The sequence below is a fragment of the Columba livia genome, chromosome 6 (assembly GCF_036013475.1).
Source record: "Columba livia isolate bColLiv1 breed racing homer chromosome 6, bColLiv1.pat.W.v2, whole genome shotgun sequence".
NCBI classification, from domain to species: Eukaryota; Metazoa; Chordata; class Aves; order Columbiformes; family Columbidae; genus Columba; species Columba livia.
The window spans coordinates 37,602,351-37,622,497 of NC_088607.1; the positions used below are offsets into that span (position 1 = coordinate 37,602,351).

Here is a 20,147-nt window from a genome sequence, read left to right on the forward strand (position 1 = left end):
ATTTCATTCTATATGCACACGTACAGGACCAGCAGATAACCTCTGGTTCTGCTTGGAAGATCTGCAGCTTGGGGCATATTTACTCCGCCTGTGCAAATGGCAGAAAATGCAAAAGAGGTTGTCACAAGTGTACAGACAGTAATTATACAGCACTCTGCCCAGCCTGGAGCGGATTTAATAATATTATTAATACTGCCATGAGTCAGACCAGCTCTCAGAAGGCACAGTGTAAACCTTGACACTGTTATTCAGGAAAATAAATTGTTCCTCCGGTAACAAAGAGCTCCACTAATTTTGCTGGTCTCTTCCATCTCTGCCAGCCAAAGGCCATAAACAAAGCACAAGCTGTATGGATTCTTCATTGCCAATGTATGCAACTGCTTTAGAGAATCTAAGGGAAAGAAGCTTGGAAAGGAAATCTGATTTTTACCTCAGTAAATTCATGGATGGAGGCCAACTAAACATAAGTAACCATGCAAGACTGAACAAAAATATTCTTCTTACCAGTTACATTGAATTCTTTATTTTAGGGGTCAGCTGAGTAGGCATCTTTCCCTGCAAAGTAGGACTTCTTTTCAAGTTACTGCTTCTGAATAATTCATACTTCAACGCTCTTTGTTCTAGATTCATTAATATTCCTTCTCATGTTTGTTGAAAAATTACAAAGCAAATTAACAAAATGACAACGCTGGACTAAACCCAGTCCTTTAGCCTATGTAGTGGCTACAATGAAAAAGACTTCAGCAAACAGTATTCCGTTCCACCTGCTACACCTCGCTGAGGCTTCTTAGGTACCATCTGTATCTTCTAAACGCATTATAATTTAGAAGTCAAGTAAATATTTGAGGAACACCAAGGTAAAACTTCGTGTTCAAGCATCCTTCTTCCACTTAGCTCTATCAAAACGGTTGCAGTGCCGTAAATAAGATAAACAGCAAATTGCTGGTAGTTTATCAAAAGAACGGGTTTCTCATTCCATGGATCAGATTTCTCAAGGTGCAAAAAGGCAAAAAGCAAACAGAAAAAGCTGACATCTGAACAGATTGTAGCTTATAAAGTTTAAATGAATACATTTTGCAACTCGGCACCTAAATCACTAGCCAGATTTTTTTCAGGCTGGACAAACAAGACCCAGCGTATGCTCTTGGTCACGGGTAGGGATGGAGACAGAGCGGAATTCCATCTGCGAGAGATGTAGCAGGAAAACTGTACGATTTGCATTATACCTTAAGGTAACCAGATAAAAACCACTGTAATGACCAACCACTGGTTACAAAAAATTTCTGCCTCACCTGCCTCTGTACTGGGAACTCTATCAGATCTGTGCAGATAAAATGGGGTCATAGCCTGTCATCCCACGTAGTCTGGGTACCCCAGTAACGCTGGTGAGGCCACTTGTGGTAGCCCAGTTTCCTTAAAATGACACTAAGCCCAAGGCAAATTAATGTAAAATTTAAAGTCAAAGCATTTGTTCACAAAGTCAAAAATAGACACCACAGTTACAATGGCTTATCAAACACCAAGGAGTAGAAGTGAGAGAAAAAAATGTGTAAATCAATATAACAAGGCTAAATATGGAACATCTCTCCCCTTCCCTTTTCACAACTGATTTGCTGCTGTTATAAACCCAATACCAAGGCTCCAGTCTCGTTACACCTTACAACTCAGGCTCCAGTTGTTAGGAAGAGCTGGTCCAGCAGAGAGAAATCACCGCCCTTGGAGGTGCACGTGCCCAGTCTTCTCCAAGAAATTTGCCCAGGGGTCCCACCAGACTTATATCACCTTCCCAAAACTTGTTCTAGCCCTCCCTTAACCAGAAGGCACACTAATCACCTATCTTGATTACAATAAGCCCTGCCTTACCTCTTTGAGACTGTACTGGTTATTAAACCAGAGCCTACACTGTTAAACTGTGCAGAGGAATTGATCAACTGCTGCGTACTAGCCACAATTTCAGCTGGTCCTAAAGCACATAAAGTAACTGGGAGAGACTTTGAAAGTCACTAAGAGCATCACCTGCATCACCCAAGCAGGGTGCTGGCAGAGCTTGGTGACCCTGCTCAAGCACATTCGCATTGGGAAACCGTAACATATGGGTTGGCAAAAGAGTAGGAGGCAGCGGACGGCAAGACCAATAAGGCAGAGAACAGCAGGAACCTCCACACTTACAGCCTCAAACTTCCCATCTCACGGTTAGAGGAAGAGGGATGGAGCGTGTCCTGCAATGATCAAGGAAAGTCATGATCTTTATGTCAATATTCAACCTTATCTTAATGTCAGTGTCAATCAGATGGGGTAATACCTAGTGATTCAATCAGTTCTTCCTTTTTATATTCTTAACTACATCAATCAAAAGTCATGTATCAATATCAATTAAGAAATTAATTTTTCTATTTCGCTCGCCGCAGAGCTGCACATCTCTGTTACAGAAGGCAGCGGTTCTCCTGTGAGGAAGGGGAGCTGGCACCACCTTTCATCACAAAATTATAAAGCTCCTCTTTGTAGTGATTCATTGTGCATGTTCCGGTGTGAAATGAGCCTCATGCTGACCTTTATCCCTGTACTCACTGATGTATTAACCGATGTACTCAGTACAAGCATTTCCACGAGAAAAAACACACGGATCTCTTTAATGTCTCTTGACTGAGACCAGAGAATGGCAACACACAACCTTTTCAGGGACTAGTGACTAATGCCTCTCCTGCCAAAAATCTTTCTCCTAAGGACTGTAACAATCTCGAATGTCAAGAATTTTCTCAAAAGGACTCGAGAGCAAAACACAGACATATCAGGAAAAGCAACTCCACAACTTCCCAAATTTCACCAAGACTCAGCCCTTGTAGGCGAGGAGCAGTTTGCCACTATAACCAAGCTAGAATTTCACCATCTATTCCTACATATATCTTACATTGGTTTTCTTTCTTTTAGTACATAAAACATGGCATCAAGCACACGTGACCTTTCCAGTTACAGTTCTCAATTGTGTCCACAGATTACGCTTGTTTGCAAAACAAATGTATAAAACTCCTACTAAAAAAAGAGGACTTACAGGATCAGTCAGTTCTGGCAAGCTTGCTTGGTAGGTGAGAGGTCTGCAGTCACGAGTATTATTCACCAAGACACAGGGAAGAAACATCGGGCCCAAATCATCGCCATCGAGCACGTCTACGGTCAGCGTGGTTGTACTCGTCCTCCGCTCATTAAGATTTTGGGCTCGGTCCTGTGGAGCAAACAAGTTATATTTGGTGAGACTTTCTGAATTTGGAATCTACAAACAGAAGTTTAAAGCTAAGGGCAAAACATCTATGCACCATCATTATCCGGGTTCTAGGAAACAGCTAATTACAGAATCTTCAGCCTCAGAGCTACAGCTTTTAATTTCACAAAGGCTCAGAAATACAGTTTCCCGCTTGAATTAATAAGTACTTTGAGACATCGATCACTCAGAAATAATACAGTGTAGAGAAATCAATTCCAAGGAATGTGTGCAATTAAGATACATCTTGTTAAATCTATAAAAATGCAGCGTATTTATTTGTAAAAGATAAAAAGTTCCTTGTGCCTTACTCATAATCTGAAATATGTTCATATGCTGCCTTGTGTAGCTCTACCAAATTGTATCTACAAGTAAAACACTTGAACTTACAGAAATGCAAAGCATAAGCAGTAATTACTACTTTTCTAAGTGGCAGTGAAGAGGCTCTGGACTGTAATGCTCAATCCACCTCCATGTGCCATAATTTAAGAAAGATTTAGCACCTCCTTCCCCCCCTCCCTTTTTATTCTTAATTTCCACATGGTCCAGAATAAACTACACTTTGCTGAATTCTGGAAACCACTCGCATTATTTTTATATGCTGAAAAATGTACACACTTGTGACAGTTCACCTTTTTATTCTTCTGTTATCATAGTGAACAAACAACACGACTAACAAATAACTTTTTAAAACAGTCAAAAAGAGTTCCGTTGTCAAAGAGGAACTGTTGTAACAGCTTTTCCTTACAAAAATGAAATCTTGTGGAGGGAATATGGGCCATTAGCTGAGTCTTGCCCCCTTATCCTAGGATAACATTGACAGAAATTAAAAAAGCAATTTTTAAAAATTTATTTGTGCTGTTTAATATCATCATCTGAGTCATTGCTCTCCATAAGACTGGAGAAGTGGTTTTTTCCTTGTTTGCGGTCCACTCAGTTCTTGGAACATCTTTACATTTACAGTTATTGGATATGGGAATTTCTGAATTCAGCTTTCTTCATGGTCAACAATGAAAACCAATCCCAGCTACAAGGAGCAGCCTTTACCACCAACTAAACATTTTTACATTCCCCCAGTATGAATAACGCTGGATCACCACAGATACAGAGTAATTAATCCCATGCAGTATCTTCAGGATGCAAGAACATCAAATGGTCATCGCTCATGTGAAACAGAAGTTTGATTGTGTGGAACATAAGGAAGAGAGAACTAGATGCAGCCTGCAATATTTGTAACGTACAACGACTTGTTCTAGCAGCCAGGAAACATCTGTAGGTGCAAAAAGCACTGAGATACCCCCTGAGCCCACCTTCTGTTGGGGGAATGCTGAGCGTGCCACAAAATATGTAGGAAAGGGGATTGTAAAACACGTTGTTGTGTAAGCTGGTAGGTTGCTCAACACCACACAGCCACTCATTCATTCCCTGCCTCCTGCCAGCAGGACAGGGAGAGAATGGGAAGAAGCAGGTAAATCTGATGGGTTAGGATAAAGAGAGTTTAACAGGACAAAAAGGGAAATAATAATAATAATAATAATAATAATAATAATAATAATAATAATAATAATAATAATAATAATAATAATAATAATAGACTGATAGAGTGATGCACAATGCAACTGCTCACTACCTAGAGAAACTGAAAAGACTTTGACTTCGGAACAACTGAAACACCAATGTGCTATCAATGCTATTCTCATCCTAAATCCAAAACACAAAACACAGCACTATGCCAGCGACCAGGAAGAAAATTAACTCCATCCCAGCCACAACCAGGACACGTATCTACAATGCTGTATCAGAAAGATGACAGCAATATAAACACATGAATTCAGGACCAAACTATCTCAAGTTGCTTCAGAGAGTTCTCATTTATCCACAAATGAAGCGGTAGCACAACAGAGGTAAATGAGAAAAGTTTTCATTTCAGCTATTACCTGAAGGACAAAAACGGAAAAAAGCTTTCACAGCCCTCAAGGGCATCGAAAAACAACTCTGACGGCAGATATATTATATATAAACATCACCTTTCTGCTCAGTACACATTATCCTATGTAAAACCCACTATATATACATGCAATATGACTTAAAAGAAAAAAAATCACTTCCTTATAGAAAAACACATTTCAAACCTAAAGGATACAACTAAATTGCATCCATTAATCTCATTTGTGATCAAATTAGCATCGCTAGATTTGTTAGAAAATGAACATTTAGTGACACTAGAATGCACTTTTCTGCATGGGCTGTATTTCAAATTTGCAGCTTGTTCCTTGTGCCAAAAAGGTTGTCTTGTTACACACACTGAACAAGTCTTTTTAATCAGTAATAATATGTCTAAACTTTCAATGACCTAGATAAATCTTAAATAAGATCTTCAGGAGAAGAGTATTATCAGACCTAGTATTTCAGGGAGATTCCTTCTTCCCTTGGAAAATTTAAATCTGTGAACTAAAAATCGGTGGCATAAATGGCCATTAAGAGATCTCTACTTACATTTGCTTGAACAATGACAAAATAACGTGTCTTTTCTTCATAATTCAGTCTTTCCCGCAGAACTACTGCTCCGGACAACGTGAGGGGAATATCAAAGGTCCTGTTGGAAGTCTGCAAAAATTTAAACAGTATGATGAAATCGAACATGTTGCAAAGCTAAAACACATTTCAGATAGGCCACAACAAGATGATCGATTGGATGGCATGCCAAAATTGCATTTACTTTGTGTTTTCTCCCCACACAGTTTACTCCATAAGAACCCCCCAACAAATAATCTGTATGTAACAGAATTCTCTCTGATTCTTTGCACACACATTATTACTTCCAGCCACAAACTAAGTCTAACTCTCTTGCTCCTTGCAGCTTTGCTGTGCTGAATTTAGAGCAGTGCATTCGCAAAAGCTTCGCCTATTTGGCAGCTGAGAATTCACGTCTCCAGTTTCTACAGTTTGCTCTGTCTTCATCTTTTCTTTTCTCACTCTTGTAGAAAGTATCAATTAAGAAATTCTCTTTACTCTGGAAATGAAGTACTAAACACAGAGCACATCAGCGCTACACACTGAAGCACAAACACAGGTTTCTCATGTGAGATCTGGTTCCTGTTTGATTATCAAAATAATCGCACCAAAAAAACCTGTCCATGCTTCAATCCACCAATGTAGAATATAGTTAACATTTAAGTATGTTGAGCAGGTAACAGCAATACAATATTCTAAAATCTGTGCACAGAAAACAGTACAGAACTACAGAGTACTATTCTTTCCTTAGATAACATAACAAGGCCTTTTTTTGATGCTAAAAGCTGAAACGGGTTAAAATTGCAGCCTGTTTTTCAGCAAACAAATGATAATGATTGTGAAATCCACCACATTGTGGATATTTGTGGTGTGCAGGAAAACAGGATTGGAAAGTACATCACAGACTCAGCCACTGTTGGCTTATGGCTGAGTTTAGCACTCATCTTTCTGGGATTAAAAAAATACATAGATCCCACTGGAAAAAAATATCTATTACAACATTTATAGTGTGGCAAAACAGGAAACCAGAACAGACTCTTACTGTTGGAACAAAGAAGAACCAAGTAGGGTTGGGTTCATGGTTTTTGCCTCCCTCTTCCTCTTTTGTAACAGTATTTGCACAACCAAGCAGGTGGGTTGTGAACTACGCCAACAGTTGGGTAATATCTTTGAGAGCTTGTCCTGGCTTTGTTAAAAAACAAGTTTCTCTTTTAGTGAATGTGTCTGTCAGCTAAAGCTTCATATCAGCTGTATTTTCCTGGAGAAGCAGATACATGTTTTGGTGAACACAGCAATGGAATGCGAGGTTATTGATAAGCATGGATGGACATCTCGCCAGAGGGGAAACGAGAAACAGGTGACCAAGAAACTGACCAACTGTGTACAACATCCCATTCACGTGAATACTGCATATAAAAGTGGGAGATCACGAGGATCTCATCCCTCTTCCTTATGGCCGACATTAGGAGAGGACCTTGTGAGTCATCCCTGTGAACTGAGGCCGGTGACAGACTGAATCCAGCTCCGGTTGGCTGGAGAGTCCAGTCCAGGACTTCGGCTGCTGGCTCTGCAGTTGCTGGGACTTTCAAGATTGGTTTTGTATATTTTGTATTATTTTCTCTATTTCATTAGTAGCATTAGTAAAACATTTTTAATTTTTCCAGCTCTCTTCTCTCTGTCCTTCTTTCCCTCCCGATCGCCTGTCCTGAGTGGGAAGGGGGGAGAGGGAGGGGCTAAAGGGGAAAGTGGGGGGGAGGAGGTTAACAATACATCTGCCAGGGTTTGATTGTCACCCCACAATCTAAACCCTCAACAGAGCTGTACAGGATGATGATGTGTGTGCCACTTGTAATTCAGGAGGAAGACACTCCTAACTGCATTAGCAGCTTAAAAGGGCAGAACCAGCTGGAAAGGACTGCAGCTGAGGATCAAGCAAAGCACTCTCCAAACAACGGCTTTTGCTTTGGCAGATCTTGGTGTGAGGATGCACTGCAGTGGGACTCTACAATCTAAACTGTTAAGATCAGCACAATTTCAGTAAAAAACTTCAACTTCCTCCCAAACTGCTTGTATCTACAGTCCCCTCTTGCTCCAACACAGCACAGAAATGCAATCGTTCAGTGCTCATTTACAGCTTTACTTCCAGAGATAAGGTTGTGCTGCCGCTCCTGAAGGTACCACATCAGATAAGCGCTACGATTCCTCTGCGAACTCCGCTTCTTGCTGCTGCAAACCAAACTGCCATTAAGCTCCAACACAATTAAAAGATGTGCACGACACCATCACATCCCAGCTGCATCTGCATCCGACACTGAATACAGGCCAGCAAAATTAAAATGAGGAAAGTCACGTGGATAACAATTCCATTTACTCCCCAGAGAAGTGATATGCGAAAAATCGGTATAGTCAAAGCATTATGCATCTTTCCTAACTCCAGATGTACTCAAAATGTTTGATTTTGAATCCTCACCAAACACAATGCAATGAATCTATGTAAAATTAGCTAATAAGTCCAGAACTTGTTAATAACCTTCAGGTATAAACAGAGCTCTCAAAGATCTAAAAATCCACTCTGCGTTAGGAGACAGAATCTTTTTGGCAAGTTAATTAACTCGATAGTTAACTTTGAACAGCTAAGAAATGTTTTCTAGCATTCCTTTACCTGATAGCTAGAGCCCAGCCCTGTGTCAAATATGATTTGCATTCATTTTTCTACTTGATTTTTATAGAGCTTCCCAATTAAACAACAAAATAATTAAGTTATATCAAATTCTAGAATAACACCTCTTGTTTTTACAGGGCTTTTTCTTTTTCACGTGTCTGAACTAGTCTGCAATGGAACTCAGGACCTGTAACTTGTTTGCTTTTCCTAAGACAGCAGACCGTGCCACTGGTGCCAAACCCTCTGTGGGCATCTCCATCCATTCCTTCATCGGGAATACCATAGTAAGGCAAAGATGCAATTAAGCAACTAACTACTCCAAAGAAGTTGTTCCAACCAGGGAAATCCCTCAACAAGAACAAATAAGCTTCACTGAGTAAGAGAGGAAAATATGAGTCCATTAGTGGTCACAAAATTCAACCTGAGGCTGATGTGGTTGTGGGAGATGCTTTTAGAATAATTATTTCCCAGGATGCCTATGAGCAATATAACACTTTGACTTAAAGAGTAAACAAAATACAAAGCAGCTCTTCTGTTTCACTGTGGCACAATACATTTTAACAGAAATTGTATTTAAAGGGGTTTGGATATTTATATTTATTATTGTTTTCACTCTAGCAACATATTCAATGGATGTTAAAATTCTAAAGTTATCTGGAAGAAGTATTTTCTGGAAGGATTATTTTTTCAGTGCCGATATTTTTCATAATCTTTACTGAAACAGAAGAAATCATTTGAGTCGTTTGTGTTAAGTATTATCACAGAATCAAACAGAATCCCAGAACATTAGGAGTTGGAAGGGCCCTGGAAAGCTGATCCAGTGCAATCCCCCCATGGAGCAGGAACACCCAGATGAGGTTACACAGGAAGGTGTCCAGGCGGGTTGGAATGTCTGCACAGAAGGAGACTCCACAACCCCCCTGGGCAGCCTGGGCCAGGCTCTGCCACCCTCACTGAGAAGAAGTTTCTTCTCAAATTTAAGTAGAACCTTATGTGTGCCAGTTTGTACCCGTTGCCCCTTGTCCTACCATTGGTTGTCACCGAGAAGAGCCTGGCTCCATCCTCCTGACACTCACCCTTTAGATATCTGTAAACATGAATGAGTCCCCCCTCAGTCTCCTCTTGTCCAGCTCCAGAGCCCCAGCTCCCTCAGCCTTTCCTCACACGGGAGATGCTCCACTCCCTTCAGCATCTTGGTGGCTGCGCTGGACTCTCTCCAGCAGTTCCCTGTCCTGCTGGAACTGAGGGGCCACAACTGGACACAATATTCCAGGTGTGGTCTCCCCAGGGCAGAGCAGAGGGGCAGGAGAACCTCTCTGACCTACTGACCACCCCGTTCTAACCCACCCCAGGTACCATTGGCCTTCCTGGCCACAAGGGCCCAGTGCTGGCTCATGGTCACCCTGCTGTCCCCAGGACCCCCAGGCCCCTTTCCCCTACGCTGCTCTCTAATAGGTCATTGCCCAACTTATAGTGGAACCTGGGGTTGTTCCTGCCCAGATTCAAGACTCTACACTTGCCCTTGTTATATTTCATTAAATTTTTCCCTGCCCAGGGAAAGACAAAAGAGCAGAAAGCAGAATGCAAAGGTGGTTTCGTTTGGTTGGTTTTGTGCACTTGAAACTGCTTGTCCATTCCGGTCACTCCTTCCTGCCTTCTGTTTATTTTTGAAACATTTGCAGTAGCAGAATAGCATTTATTTAGAACACTTCCATTATGCAAACAGTCAAAAGGTGATGTTGGCATAACTTTTAGTACCCCCTATTTCCATAGAAAACCCTTGCCTTTGTTTCTAAAGTTTAGAGAGAAACTCTTCAGTCATACCTAACACCAGCGCGACCAACAGCTGAGAATGAAACATGATGAACCCACACATCGTGTGCCAGTAATTTTACTCATTTGAGTAGTTGCACTGAATCGTCACAACTCAAGAGACTGCTTGAGCCTGCAGGATCAATTTAATCTCTAAGAAATGACTGCAAATATTTTAAAGATACACAGCATACAAAGCCGGAAAATTCCCTATCTCCCAAATACCTATTATCACAATCCCACTCGTGCCAAAAAAGACATTGTCTCTTTGCAAGACAAGGCTCCCCAGAAAAGACAGTAACTTAATATGCTGCAAAGTTTTTCAAGAATCCATCTCTGTCCTCAAAATATTTACATATAGTAAATACATATTATGCTTCAGCATGTAGCTATGCAAATACCAACAATTACCCCAGTAAAGTAAAACAGTAATCTCTTATATCATTAGTTCACACTTAATTCCTCTTTGATTCTGTCACTATTCTACAAAATTCTGTCTCCTAAAAAGTATGAGCACAAAGTGTCAATTCAGTAGCTATTTAAACACTTGTTGAATTCAACAGAAGTTGGACTGAAGCATTTATGAGGAGTACAGCTTAAATGGTGCAAATTGTACCAGAACTTGCACACCTGTGCTTCCAATGAAACTGAAAATCAGATTGCTGTTTTCCCACAAAACCATTTCTGCTCAAATTCCCCCTCAGCAAAAGCAGGGAATCTCAATGAGACATTAGTATGACTATGCACTATATTCCCCCAACTCCACACCTTAACATTATGTCATTTTGGGGATGAATAACAAGCCACCCATGTGCAAAAACTTGTTATGATAGAGAAATTCACACATCTGACCCTAAAGAGAACTTATTTTAACACCTTCAGCTTCTTCTCTCTAAGAGTATGTGTTTGCAAAGATAATAGGTAGGGATTACTACTGTTTTATTTTAATAACATACATCCCGCTTTTGTCATGGAGACATTTGTATTTAAAAAATGAGAATGTCTCTTTCAGAGTCTCTTTTTAGCTGTGAATCTATTAGGTATGAATGTGTAGGAGTAAATACAACTACCTGTGATGGACTGGAAAGACACACCAAAACCAAGACAAATTGCAGGAACAAGACTGGAGAAGACAGGGGATTATTAATGATTGACACAATGAAAGGGAAGGTAAATCCAGCTGTGTTTACTGGGCGAGGAAGGATATTCCACATCACAAAGGAAATAATTTCTTCATTAAGTCCAACAGCAACTTCTTGTTCACTTACTGCTTCAAGGTGTGCATGTGTGTATGTATATATATATATATATGAAGAAAAGCTAAATGCCTTTACCTTGTCATTAGGGTTGTACTGGATGACATATTCTATCTGGCCATTCGGACCATCATCAATGTCAGTAGCACCATTGTTTCCAGAAAATCCTGTGAAGATGGTTGTTCCAACTGGAGTTAACTGCAAGACCAGAGGCAGATACTCATTAAAACCCTAACGTATACAAGAATATTCTATAGCTCTGGTCTATAATGCAAGGTTGACATTCTCTCCTTCCCTTTGTTCGGCCCGGAGCTTCATGAATGAGCAATTATTTAGACCCGATGTACTCAGACCCCAGTTTGATGCCAAGCATCACACGGAGAGTGCAACCATTTTCCATGTTTATTCAACAGATTGTCTGCATCAGGAAAGAATCCCACTTGTTTCAAAAAATAGAAAGATGAAAAACAAGTCTTAGAAATGAAAGAATTCAGGAAATAAATATAAATAGATTAAAAAAAGCGCGAGTTCTTTCAGACTCAGGAAGGAAAACACAAAGATGAGCTGCAAAAGTAAACAGAACTTATTTAACAGTGTCTTAATGGCAATGTGAATAGTGCCAGATAAATATCATTACATGCAAACACAGACACCCAGAGAGCTTTATGGCTTTAAGCAAACACAAAAACAATGCTGTTTCTCCAATATTTTGTTGGCGGCAATTGAATACCCAGAAATTTATATTTTGAAAATGAATCAATTTATAATTATCCTAGCATAGATAAATAGCATGAAATCAAGACCCATTGAGATCAAGGACAGCAGCTTCACTGAGTTCTTGGCGGGGGGGGGGGGGGGGGGGGGGGGGCGGGTCATTTCTGAATTTTAATATTCAGAAAACTTTGTAATGAATCAACCTAAAAAATAGATGAGCGAACAGCTCTGGACTCACCACAGACATTCTCCAGCCATCCCTCCCGCTGCTGCTCTCATCACATTTTTGTCCCTTGAATTCACAGAGACCCACTGACCCTTCTTCTATGCTCCAAATGTTATATGAAGCCACCGATTAAAACTACATTTGGATGGCGACGAGCACAGACAACACCTTCCCCTGCCCACCTCTGGTCCCAAGGCTCCGCTTCACAAACGACTCCTTTTCTCCTCACAATTTTTACCTCAGTTCTTGCTGCCAGCTGCCATTTTATGCTTTATTCGGTCCCTTTTCCTCAGGCACCGGAACCGGCCAGAACCGGCTGGAACTGGCTGGGACCGCCCAGAGCGGCTGGATCAGCGTCACAACAAACACAAAATGGCTGCTCATTAAGAGATAACAAAGGAGACAGTTGTAAAAAATAACTGGTGCTAAACACCAGAATTACAGCTGCATGCTCTTACTGTACAAGTTAAAAGCTAAAGCCTTGGATTTAGCGTTTTCCATCCAAAATAACGGACTGCAGATAGGCAGACCTTTGTGAATCTAACACACAGGTTATCTACGTCTCATTTCACATAATACAAATGGTATGAAACAGGACACTGAAAAAAACATCCCCTGTGACTCCCTCTTCCTGAAAGTTAAGACTAAATTAACTCATTTCACCCAACTTTCCAGCCTGCCCAGGATCTCGCATTGGAGATTAATGCAGATGATCTCTTAACTTTATGTCTCAATCTCCACTTTTCATCATCTGAGAGAAACAAGTAAGATTTCAAAAGAAAGCAATTGAAAAAACAGAGAGGAAAGGCACGTAATAAATCTTATTCTTCCACGGTCAACAGCTGTAATGCTTAAAATTTTCCGCTGACATGATTTATGTCTATTAGAAGTCTAGATGCAGACAGGAATGTTCAACATTTCCATAAAACATCTTGAAAATAATTTTTCCTATTATCGCCTATTTACAAAGTTAACAATGCATAATTTTTCACCGTGGCCCCAAACAGCAGAGCAAAGTAAGATTTACAGTTATTCATTCGGAGATAATACTCTTTTGATGATGTCTACCTGCCGAGATTAATTATTTCAATACCACAAGGAAAAAGATACGAATAATTACACCAGAAGCCATGAAAATTCAGCACGAGTTGTAATTCTCAACAGCCCAAAGGCAAAGTTTGGAGACAGCTGAAGTTCAAGAAACACACCCATTTTCAAAGGATTCCCATCTCTGCCAACTTCAGGGGGCAAAAATAACCCAAACCAAACCAACCCACTCTAAAAATGTTGGTTTACAAGCAGAGGATTCTCAACAGCTACAAGGTTCTTCAAGTTTAACACAGTAACACTGACTTTAAACAGTATTCTAGTAAATACACTACCATTTCAAACAAAACCCGGAATTCTCTTGGTTTCTAGTCCCTATATTATGTCATATGTATTTAAAACCCTTGTGGCGACACTATAGATTCGCCTGTAGAGCATTATCTGGATTTCACCCCAAATATAGAGCTTTATTTTAATATCTTCTTATCTTTCAGTCACTAATATGCATGGTCAAATGTAGCCCCAGGCTAGTGCAATTATATCTGAGTGTTTTTCTAAATGAATAATGATGTGACATTTTCATAAGAATAAAAGAATATAACACACAAAACAAAAGAAACAGTTATTTCAGATATCAGGACAGCGCTACTTAGGAGTTGCCTGAATTATGTCCCAAATCTGTTTCATCGCACAGACAACTGTAAAAAATCAATAGTTTAATTACAACCCCATTTTCTTGACCATAACTGACAGAAAAAATGCCAGTTAATTTTAAGCAGTAGCTATTTTGTGTCTGCATTAGCCCCCTGCTATGACTATTGAAGACCAGAGACAACGGAGATTATTTATACACACAAATGCGTCTGCACAGGTGTGCACATAAATGAGCTGTTTAATTTATAAATGGCTTTCAAAGCACATGCTTATTTTAGGGAAACAATTATTCCATTTTATACTCTAAATGAAGATGCTGAGCTTTAAAACCAGTTTTAACTGTACCTTTATCTGAATACCAGCAGTGCCACTGAAAGCTAAGCCACCATTTCACGTTTTCATTTTGGATCACGTCACCCAAGGGTCTTCTCTATGTACAAGTGTGCGAACAACAGAAGAAAACACTTAAATCCCTAAGGATCGCTTGACAATACGCAGAATAGATCCAAATTCTACAGACACCACCTATGTATAGAGATTTCTCACGATTTTTAGGATCCAGAAGAAGATATTTGGAGCAGGAGAGTGAAACATTATATTATTTCTCATCTCAGTGCCTAAGATGTGCCTGAGATGAGACATGGCACGAGGAAAAAAGGCTTTACAACACCTTGAGTAAAGAAGGAAAAGAGGAACCGTAGCTTTTTCCTAAGAGAACAGTTACCAGATCAATAAGTGCACATATTCTGAAGGACTTGGAAATTTGCCTTATTCTTCATGTTCCTGCACTTGAGGACGAACTGAGAGGCAGGCGAAGGGACATGGGAGAGAGTGTTACTGCTCAGAAATACCGAGGCATTGGCAAAGAGGTGTTACGGATAAAATTCTCTGCTCCTGAAACTGAAGGATGGCTTAGCAACACCAACTAAATGTTACCAGGGTATTTCTGAACTTACACCCGTGCAACTCCGAATGCTGTGACAGATGCCTGTGACAACATGGAAACGGTTGATACAGGTGAGTCAGTATTTCTTGTAAGAAGAATTTTAATGTATACACGTTCACAAGCAACTGGGAAAGAAAGAAGTGTTCAAGAGCTGTTCCATACGCTGCCTTCGGTTGTTTTTACACCTACAAGTGACTGGAGCTCGGCTGAGCTCATTAGGAAAGCACCACTTCATGTTTCCCAATCGTTAACGCTCTTCCTTGAGCATCTGCAAGGGCCACGAACAGAGAAAATACACTGGATTAGGGGAGCTTTCAGTCTGGCTCAGCACACACATCCTCCTTTTCTAGCCGATCAAGTGTAAAAATTGGGCTATCTTTTGCTATAAACCAAACCAGACGCTACCCTACCAAACCCATCTCATTTTCACCTTCTGGAAACACACGGGCTTAATTTTCAACCATGTCTTTTTACACGGGAATGGAAAAGCTGCATGTGAAACTAGGATTTGTGCTGATATTACAATTATCCTCAGCTTCTTTTACACGTTCCAAATACCAAAAGAATATTATCTTTCTCCAAAATATAATTATACCCCTTGACACTCCTGAAACTGAAAAGCTACCTAATAAAGTAAAAACTAGCTAAAGTTATTCTTCTCATATTAGAGGTACCAATAATTATATAACAGTTTTGACTACTGGTAAAATTTTTGCCCTAGACTTTACTCCAGCATTCGCTGTGTAAGCGCAGCTGGATTAAATAGTACATGCAGGAAAGTCCACCTTGCGTTTTGTGCAGCACCACTGACTGCATATGGTTGTAAAGTCACTGTGCACGTGCTCTTAAACTGCTAAACACAGCCCTGCAAAGCACCTGAACGTGTCCTCAAATTGACACGGCCCAAGTTTCCTGGCTAGAAAAAGAGGAGAGATTTGTGATGCTCACGGGCATGGTGGATGTAAAGAATAAAATCCACTTTGATTTGCTTTATGTTACATAAGCAAAACTTCTGTACTTTTTAATTTATAAGCGAGCAGAAGACCAGAGGCAATAAAAAAAATAACCCCCTCATTGCAGTGCAGTCCTGCAGCTACATTCACTAGAGGCAGTGCCAATTAGTAGCAGAATAAACTATCATTAAAAACTGTAAACACTCTCGAAAACCTTTGAGAAAGGCTGAGATGCTCTGTGAACTTCTTTTTGGTTAATTAATGAGAGCATTAACCCACTGGGTAGTGCTGAAGGGAACAGTGGGGCCATGTCAGAAGCCGTAAGCAGAACAGCGATAAAATGAAACAAAGACGCTAATTAAATCAGGACTGCAACTGGCGGAAAGAGCAACATCGCATTGTGCCCAGTAATAATGCTAAATTTCTAAATAATTTTAAATGGTGCGTTTTTCACTCTGTCTTTTGGACTTCTAATTACAGAAAACCCTTGCTTTTTTTGGTATTTACATCATTGATATAATACGTGCTTTCGGTTTTACTGCAAGAATTATGAAGGTCTTGGAAGTGATCTGGGACCTGCCCGTACAGGCACTTCAGACTAATGATTCTGTTGCCTTTACTCAAGACCAAAAGCGCAGGTCTGCAAAAACATGGTAACTGCAATTTCCATGTCAAGGCCAACTTGAGAACAACTTAAAAGCATAAGGAGGACTTCACTGGTGCTCATGCAGATGGTCTTTTGGCGACATCCAAATTTTGGTGGCCCCGTTGCCAAAAATTCATCTGAAGGGAAACGATCTCAATTAAAAGGTGTCATGGTAAGTTTGAAAAACCTGAATATCCTTAGCTCAACTTCTCATGTCTACTCCACAATAATGTGTGGGTTTGGGGTTTTTTCTCTGTAGTTTTGGCTTCATTAGGCCTAAAAATCATCCAGCAGCTCTGCCCCACTCCTCTGCTGAGGCCCACGAGATGGGCTGCGCATCACCACACGCTGCGTGGCTTACAACAGACGCATGGAAAAGCTGAATCTCCCAAGCACACAAGGGGAAAACCAACCAACCAACCAACCACAAACATAAAATCAACAAAAACCAACAAAAAACACCCCAAACCAAATCCCAACAGGGACACAGTGCACACCACGTATTTCACAGCTTTATCTTCAATGCTCCCACTTCTGCATCCCTGTTACAGCTTATTACTAATAAAGCCCCAGGATACTAACTGAAAACGCAAATCCTTTGTACTAGTTACTGGTGGATTGTTCGATCCCTCACAGAACAGACATTTAACTGTAAAGCCCAAGGAAGTTGTATCAGCTCAAGAAAGAAATAGATTTTTCGCTTCAAATAATCCAGAGAAGTCTCATTGACAGCTCTCTCTCCCATAAAAGAGAGAATTGCATTCACAGACATAATTTAATAAACAGCAATAAGCCAAAACTGCCCTTTGCCAAGCTTCAGTATTGTTAATAAAACCTTTTGCACTATTTGCTTTACATTTGTTTTTCATAAACACATTTGCTTTACTTCCAGGTTTGTGGATGCAACGGCAAAATGCAGCAAAACATTTTTTTAAATGTAACAGAAATCAGTGCTTCACCCGTTGAGATGTAGCTTCAGGTTCTAGTATCTCCTGCAATATTGTAAGCGTCCCGATGAAAACAGGGTGTATTTGTATTCGTTATGTCTTCATATTCGTTAAGAAAAAGGAACAACAGCTCACAGGCTAAAACCTGAAGGATACTGTCTGTGCTGAGTTGTTCTGAAGTGATGCAAATGTAAGGGAATTTAAAATAGCTGAATTTACCAGGTTTTCATATGCGAAAGAACCGAAAGCTGGCATTTAGCAATGACAACACACAAAGGAGAAGCAAAAACTAAGTGGTGCTGACCTCATTCACTGCCACGTAGTATTGCTGCTGCTGGAACCGCGGCGAGTTATCGTTCCTGTCCCGCACGACGATCCGCACCTCGTGGTTGATGATGGTGCCCACCTTCTTGTTCACACACTGCACTTGCACCACGATGGACTGGATGGACACAGGCGGCTGTGGGTGAAAACACATTTGTATAACACATAGTCAAAATCTGAACTGATAGTTAAATTCTGACAGATGTTAATACTGCTCAGGTTTGCTCACAGCACACCCGCCTGCCTACAATATGCTTAATGTTCTATGTCTGGATTAAAAAGCTTCTCCGAGAGCATCCTGACTCCAGCTCATGTAGGCAATATTTCCAGTAGACCTACACATCTCTAAGATGTATTTTGCAGACCGTATCTGCTAACACAGAAATAAAAATCCCCGGCACGATTAGCCCTTCACACTTGCCTTGAGAACAACAACAAAAAAAGCTCATCTTTTGAACATCTGATTATTGAAAGATACCTAGAAAATGTCACACATTTTAACCTTTGGTTTATTAATATTGGAATGGAAAGGTCAAGTCGGAAATAAATTCAATACGTTACCGCTTACATTTACCAAGTAATTTAGAAACAAGTTGGTCACCTTTAAGTGTAGACAGTCCAGAGTCTTCTTGGTTTTACTCCAGTGAACATCATAATATTCACATACAAATAGCTCCCAAACTTGATGAATGAGTAAAGAAATTTCAGCTGGCAAGGCTACAAGTGCTTACCTGAGCTAATCAGACAAGTCCAAGAAGAATACAGGAAAAGGCACCTTTGGTTCAGTGGAAATTCAGAAATACTGCTATGGAAATACAGTGTATTCCCTTCACAATGCTCCCACCACAGCAAGGGCTCATTTAGTTACTTGAACCGAGAGTTTGATATGTAAAATATTGACAGCAAGGCCATTTGGATTTTACATCTAACACTCAGCAGAGAGCAAGAAAGAATCAGAAGGGGTAAAATGAAACTATTCTGTATTTATTAACCTCCAAGTCTTCAAGAGAGTAAACAACTCAAAAATGTAATTTAAAGCTGCCTGTGCCATACTATTCTGTACAGGGAAGGCAAACAGGTTTCTGCACTGAGATTCTGAGACTTACAATTATACCATAATTATAGATCTACATAATTATGCTTTCAACTCATTCTAAATGCTACCATTTCTTTGATAGATTGATTTTTTTCATTTTGGCTGTCACGGATTTCAGAGCCATGTGGCTTTCTTTACTGTCACGGAGGCACCCCGAGGTTAGTTTAAGGGACAACAGGGTCCAAAACAACTTTTATTAAACCGGTGAGAAACAGGGTTTTAGCACTCCAAAAGTGACTTGAATACAGGTTCGGATATCAGTTGAGTAAATTATTAACGGGCAGCAACTAATACAACAGGCGGTCCACAGTGTGCATGCACGTGGCTTCACCCAAAACAATGCCGGAGCCGTCCCCAAGTCCGGGAAGAGTCCACACTTGCCTGAACACAGTGTGGGATTATTTTAAAGGGATACACGTACTCGTATTGAGTACGGAAAGTGTACACTCGCAATTCTGCGAAGGTAAATTGGTAATACACTCGCAATCCTGTGAGGAGAAATACATGTGCAAATGTGCATGGAATATTACCCGTGCTTATGTGGAAGCACAGGAGGAAAATACACTCGCGATTCTGTGAGGATTAATTCATACATGTGCTCGTATTATGCACGGAAAGTTACACGTGCTTATGTGGAAGCACAGGAGAAAAATACACTCGCAATCCTGCGAGGGTTAATTTTACTCACAGCCGTGGCAGCAAGGTAAGCGGACTCTCCATCCCGGGGTGGGTCTTGGCGGCAGCATCTCGCTCGTGCTCCAAGAGACCCGCGACAATGGGCGGAGTCTCCACGAAAGTCCCGTGTTTTATTGGCTGATCAGATCTGACTGTGGGCATTCCAGAAGCTTCTCTGCACCCCCACCCTGGCTGCGGGTGCCCCTGAAGCCTCCAAACATCCCCCACACTGGCCGCGGGCGCCCAGCGGCTCCCTGGCGCCTCAGCACTCCCTTCTCCTAACGGCCCTGGCCAGGGGGCTCTGGGGCCAAACAGAAGCAGCTGTCAGCCTCAAACAGCTGAGAGAGGGAGATGTGTCTACTCCTTCCATGATGAAGGAGGGAGGGAGAGAGAGGGGGGTTTGCATTCTGCCACATTTA

General features: G+C 40.8%; 1 protein-coding gene across 10 annotated transcripts in view; it reads right to left on the reverse strand.

The window, feature by feature from the left end:
* Positions 1–20,147, reverse strand: part of PCDH15 (protocadherin related 15) — a 695,403-nt gene that overhangs the window by 212,637 nt on the left and 462,619 nt on the right. For 6 of the 10 annotated variants that reach the window (XM_065068175.1, XM_065068177.1, XM_065068178.1 and 3 more), the window contains 4 exons: positions 17,938–18,093; positions 11,579–11,698; positions 5,753–5,863; positions 3,050–3,220 (listed from right to left, as the gene is read on the reverse strand). In XM_065068175.1, coding sequence (XP_064924247.1) covers positions 3,050–3,220; positions 5,753–5,863; positions 11,579–11,698; positions 17,938–18,093 — 558 coding nt within the window. The other 4 variants (XM_065068172.1, XM_065068173.1, XM_065068171.1 and 1 more) reach the window with 4 other exon arrangements.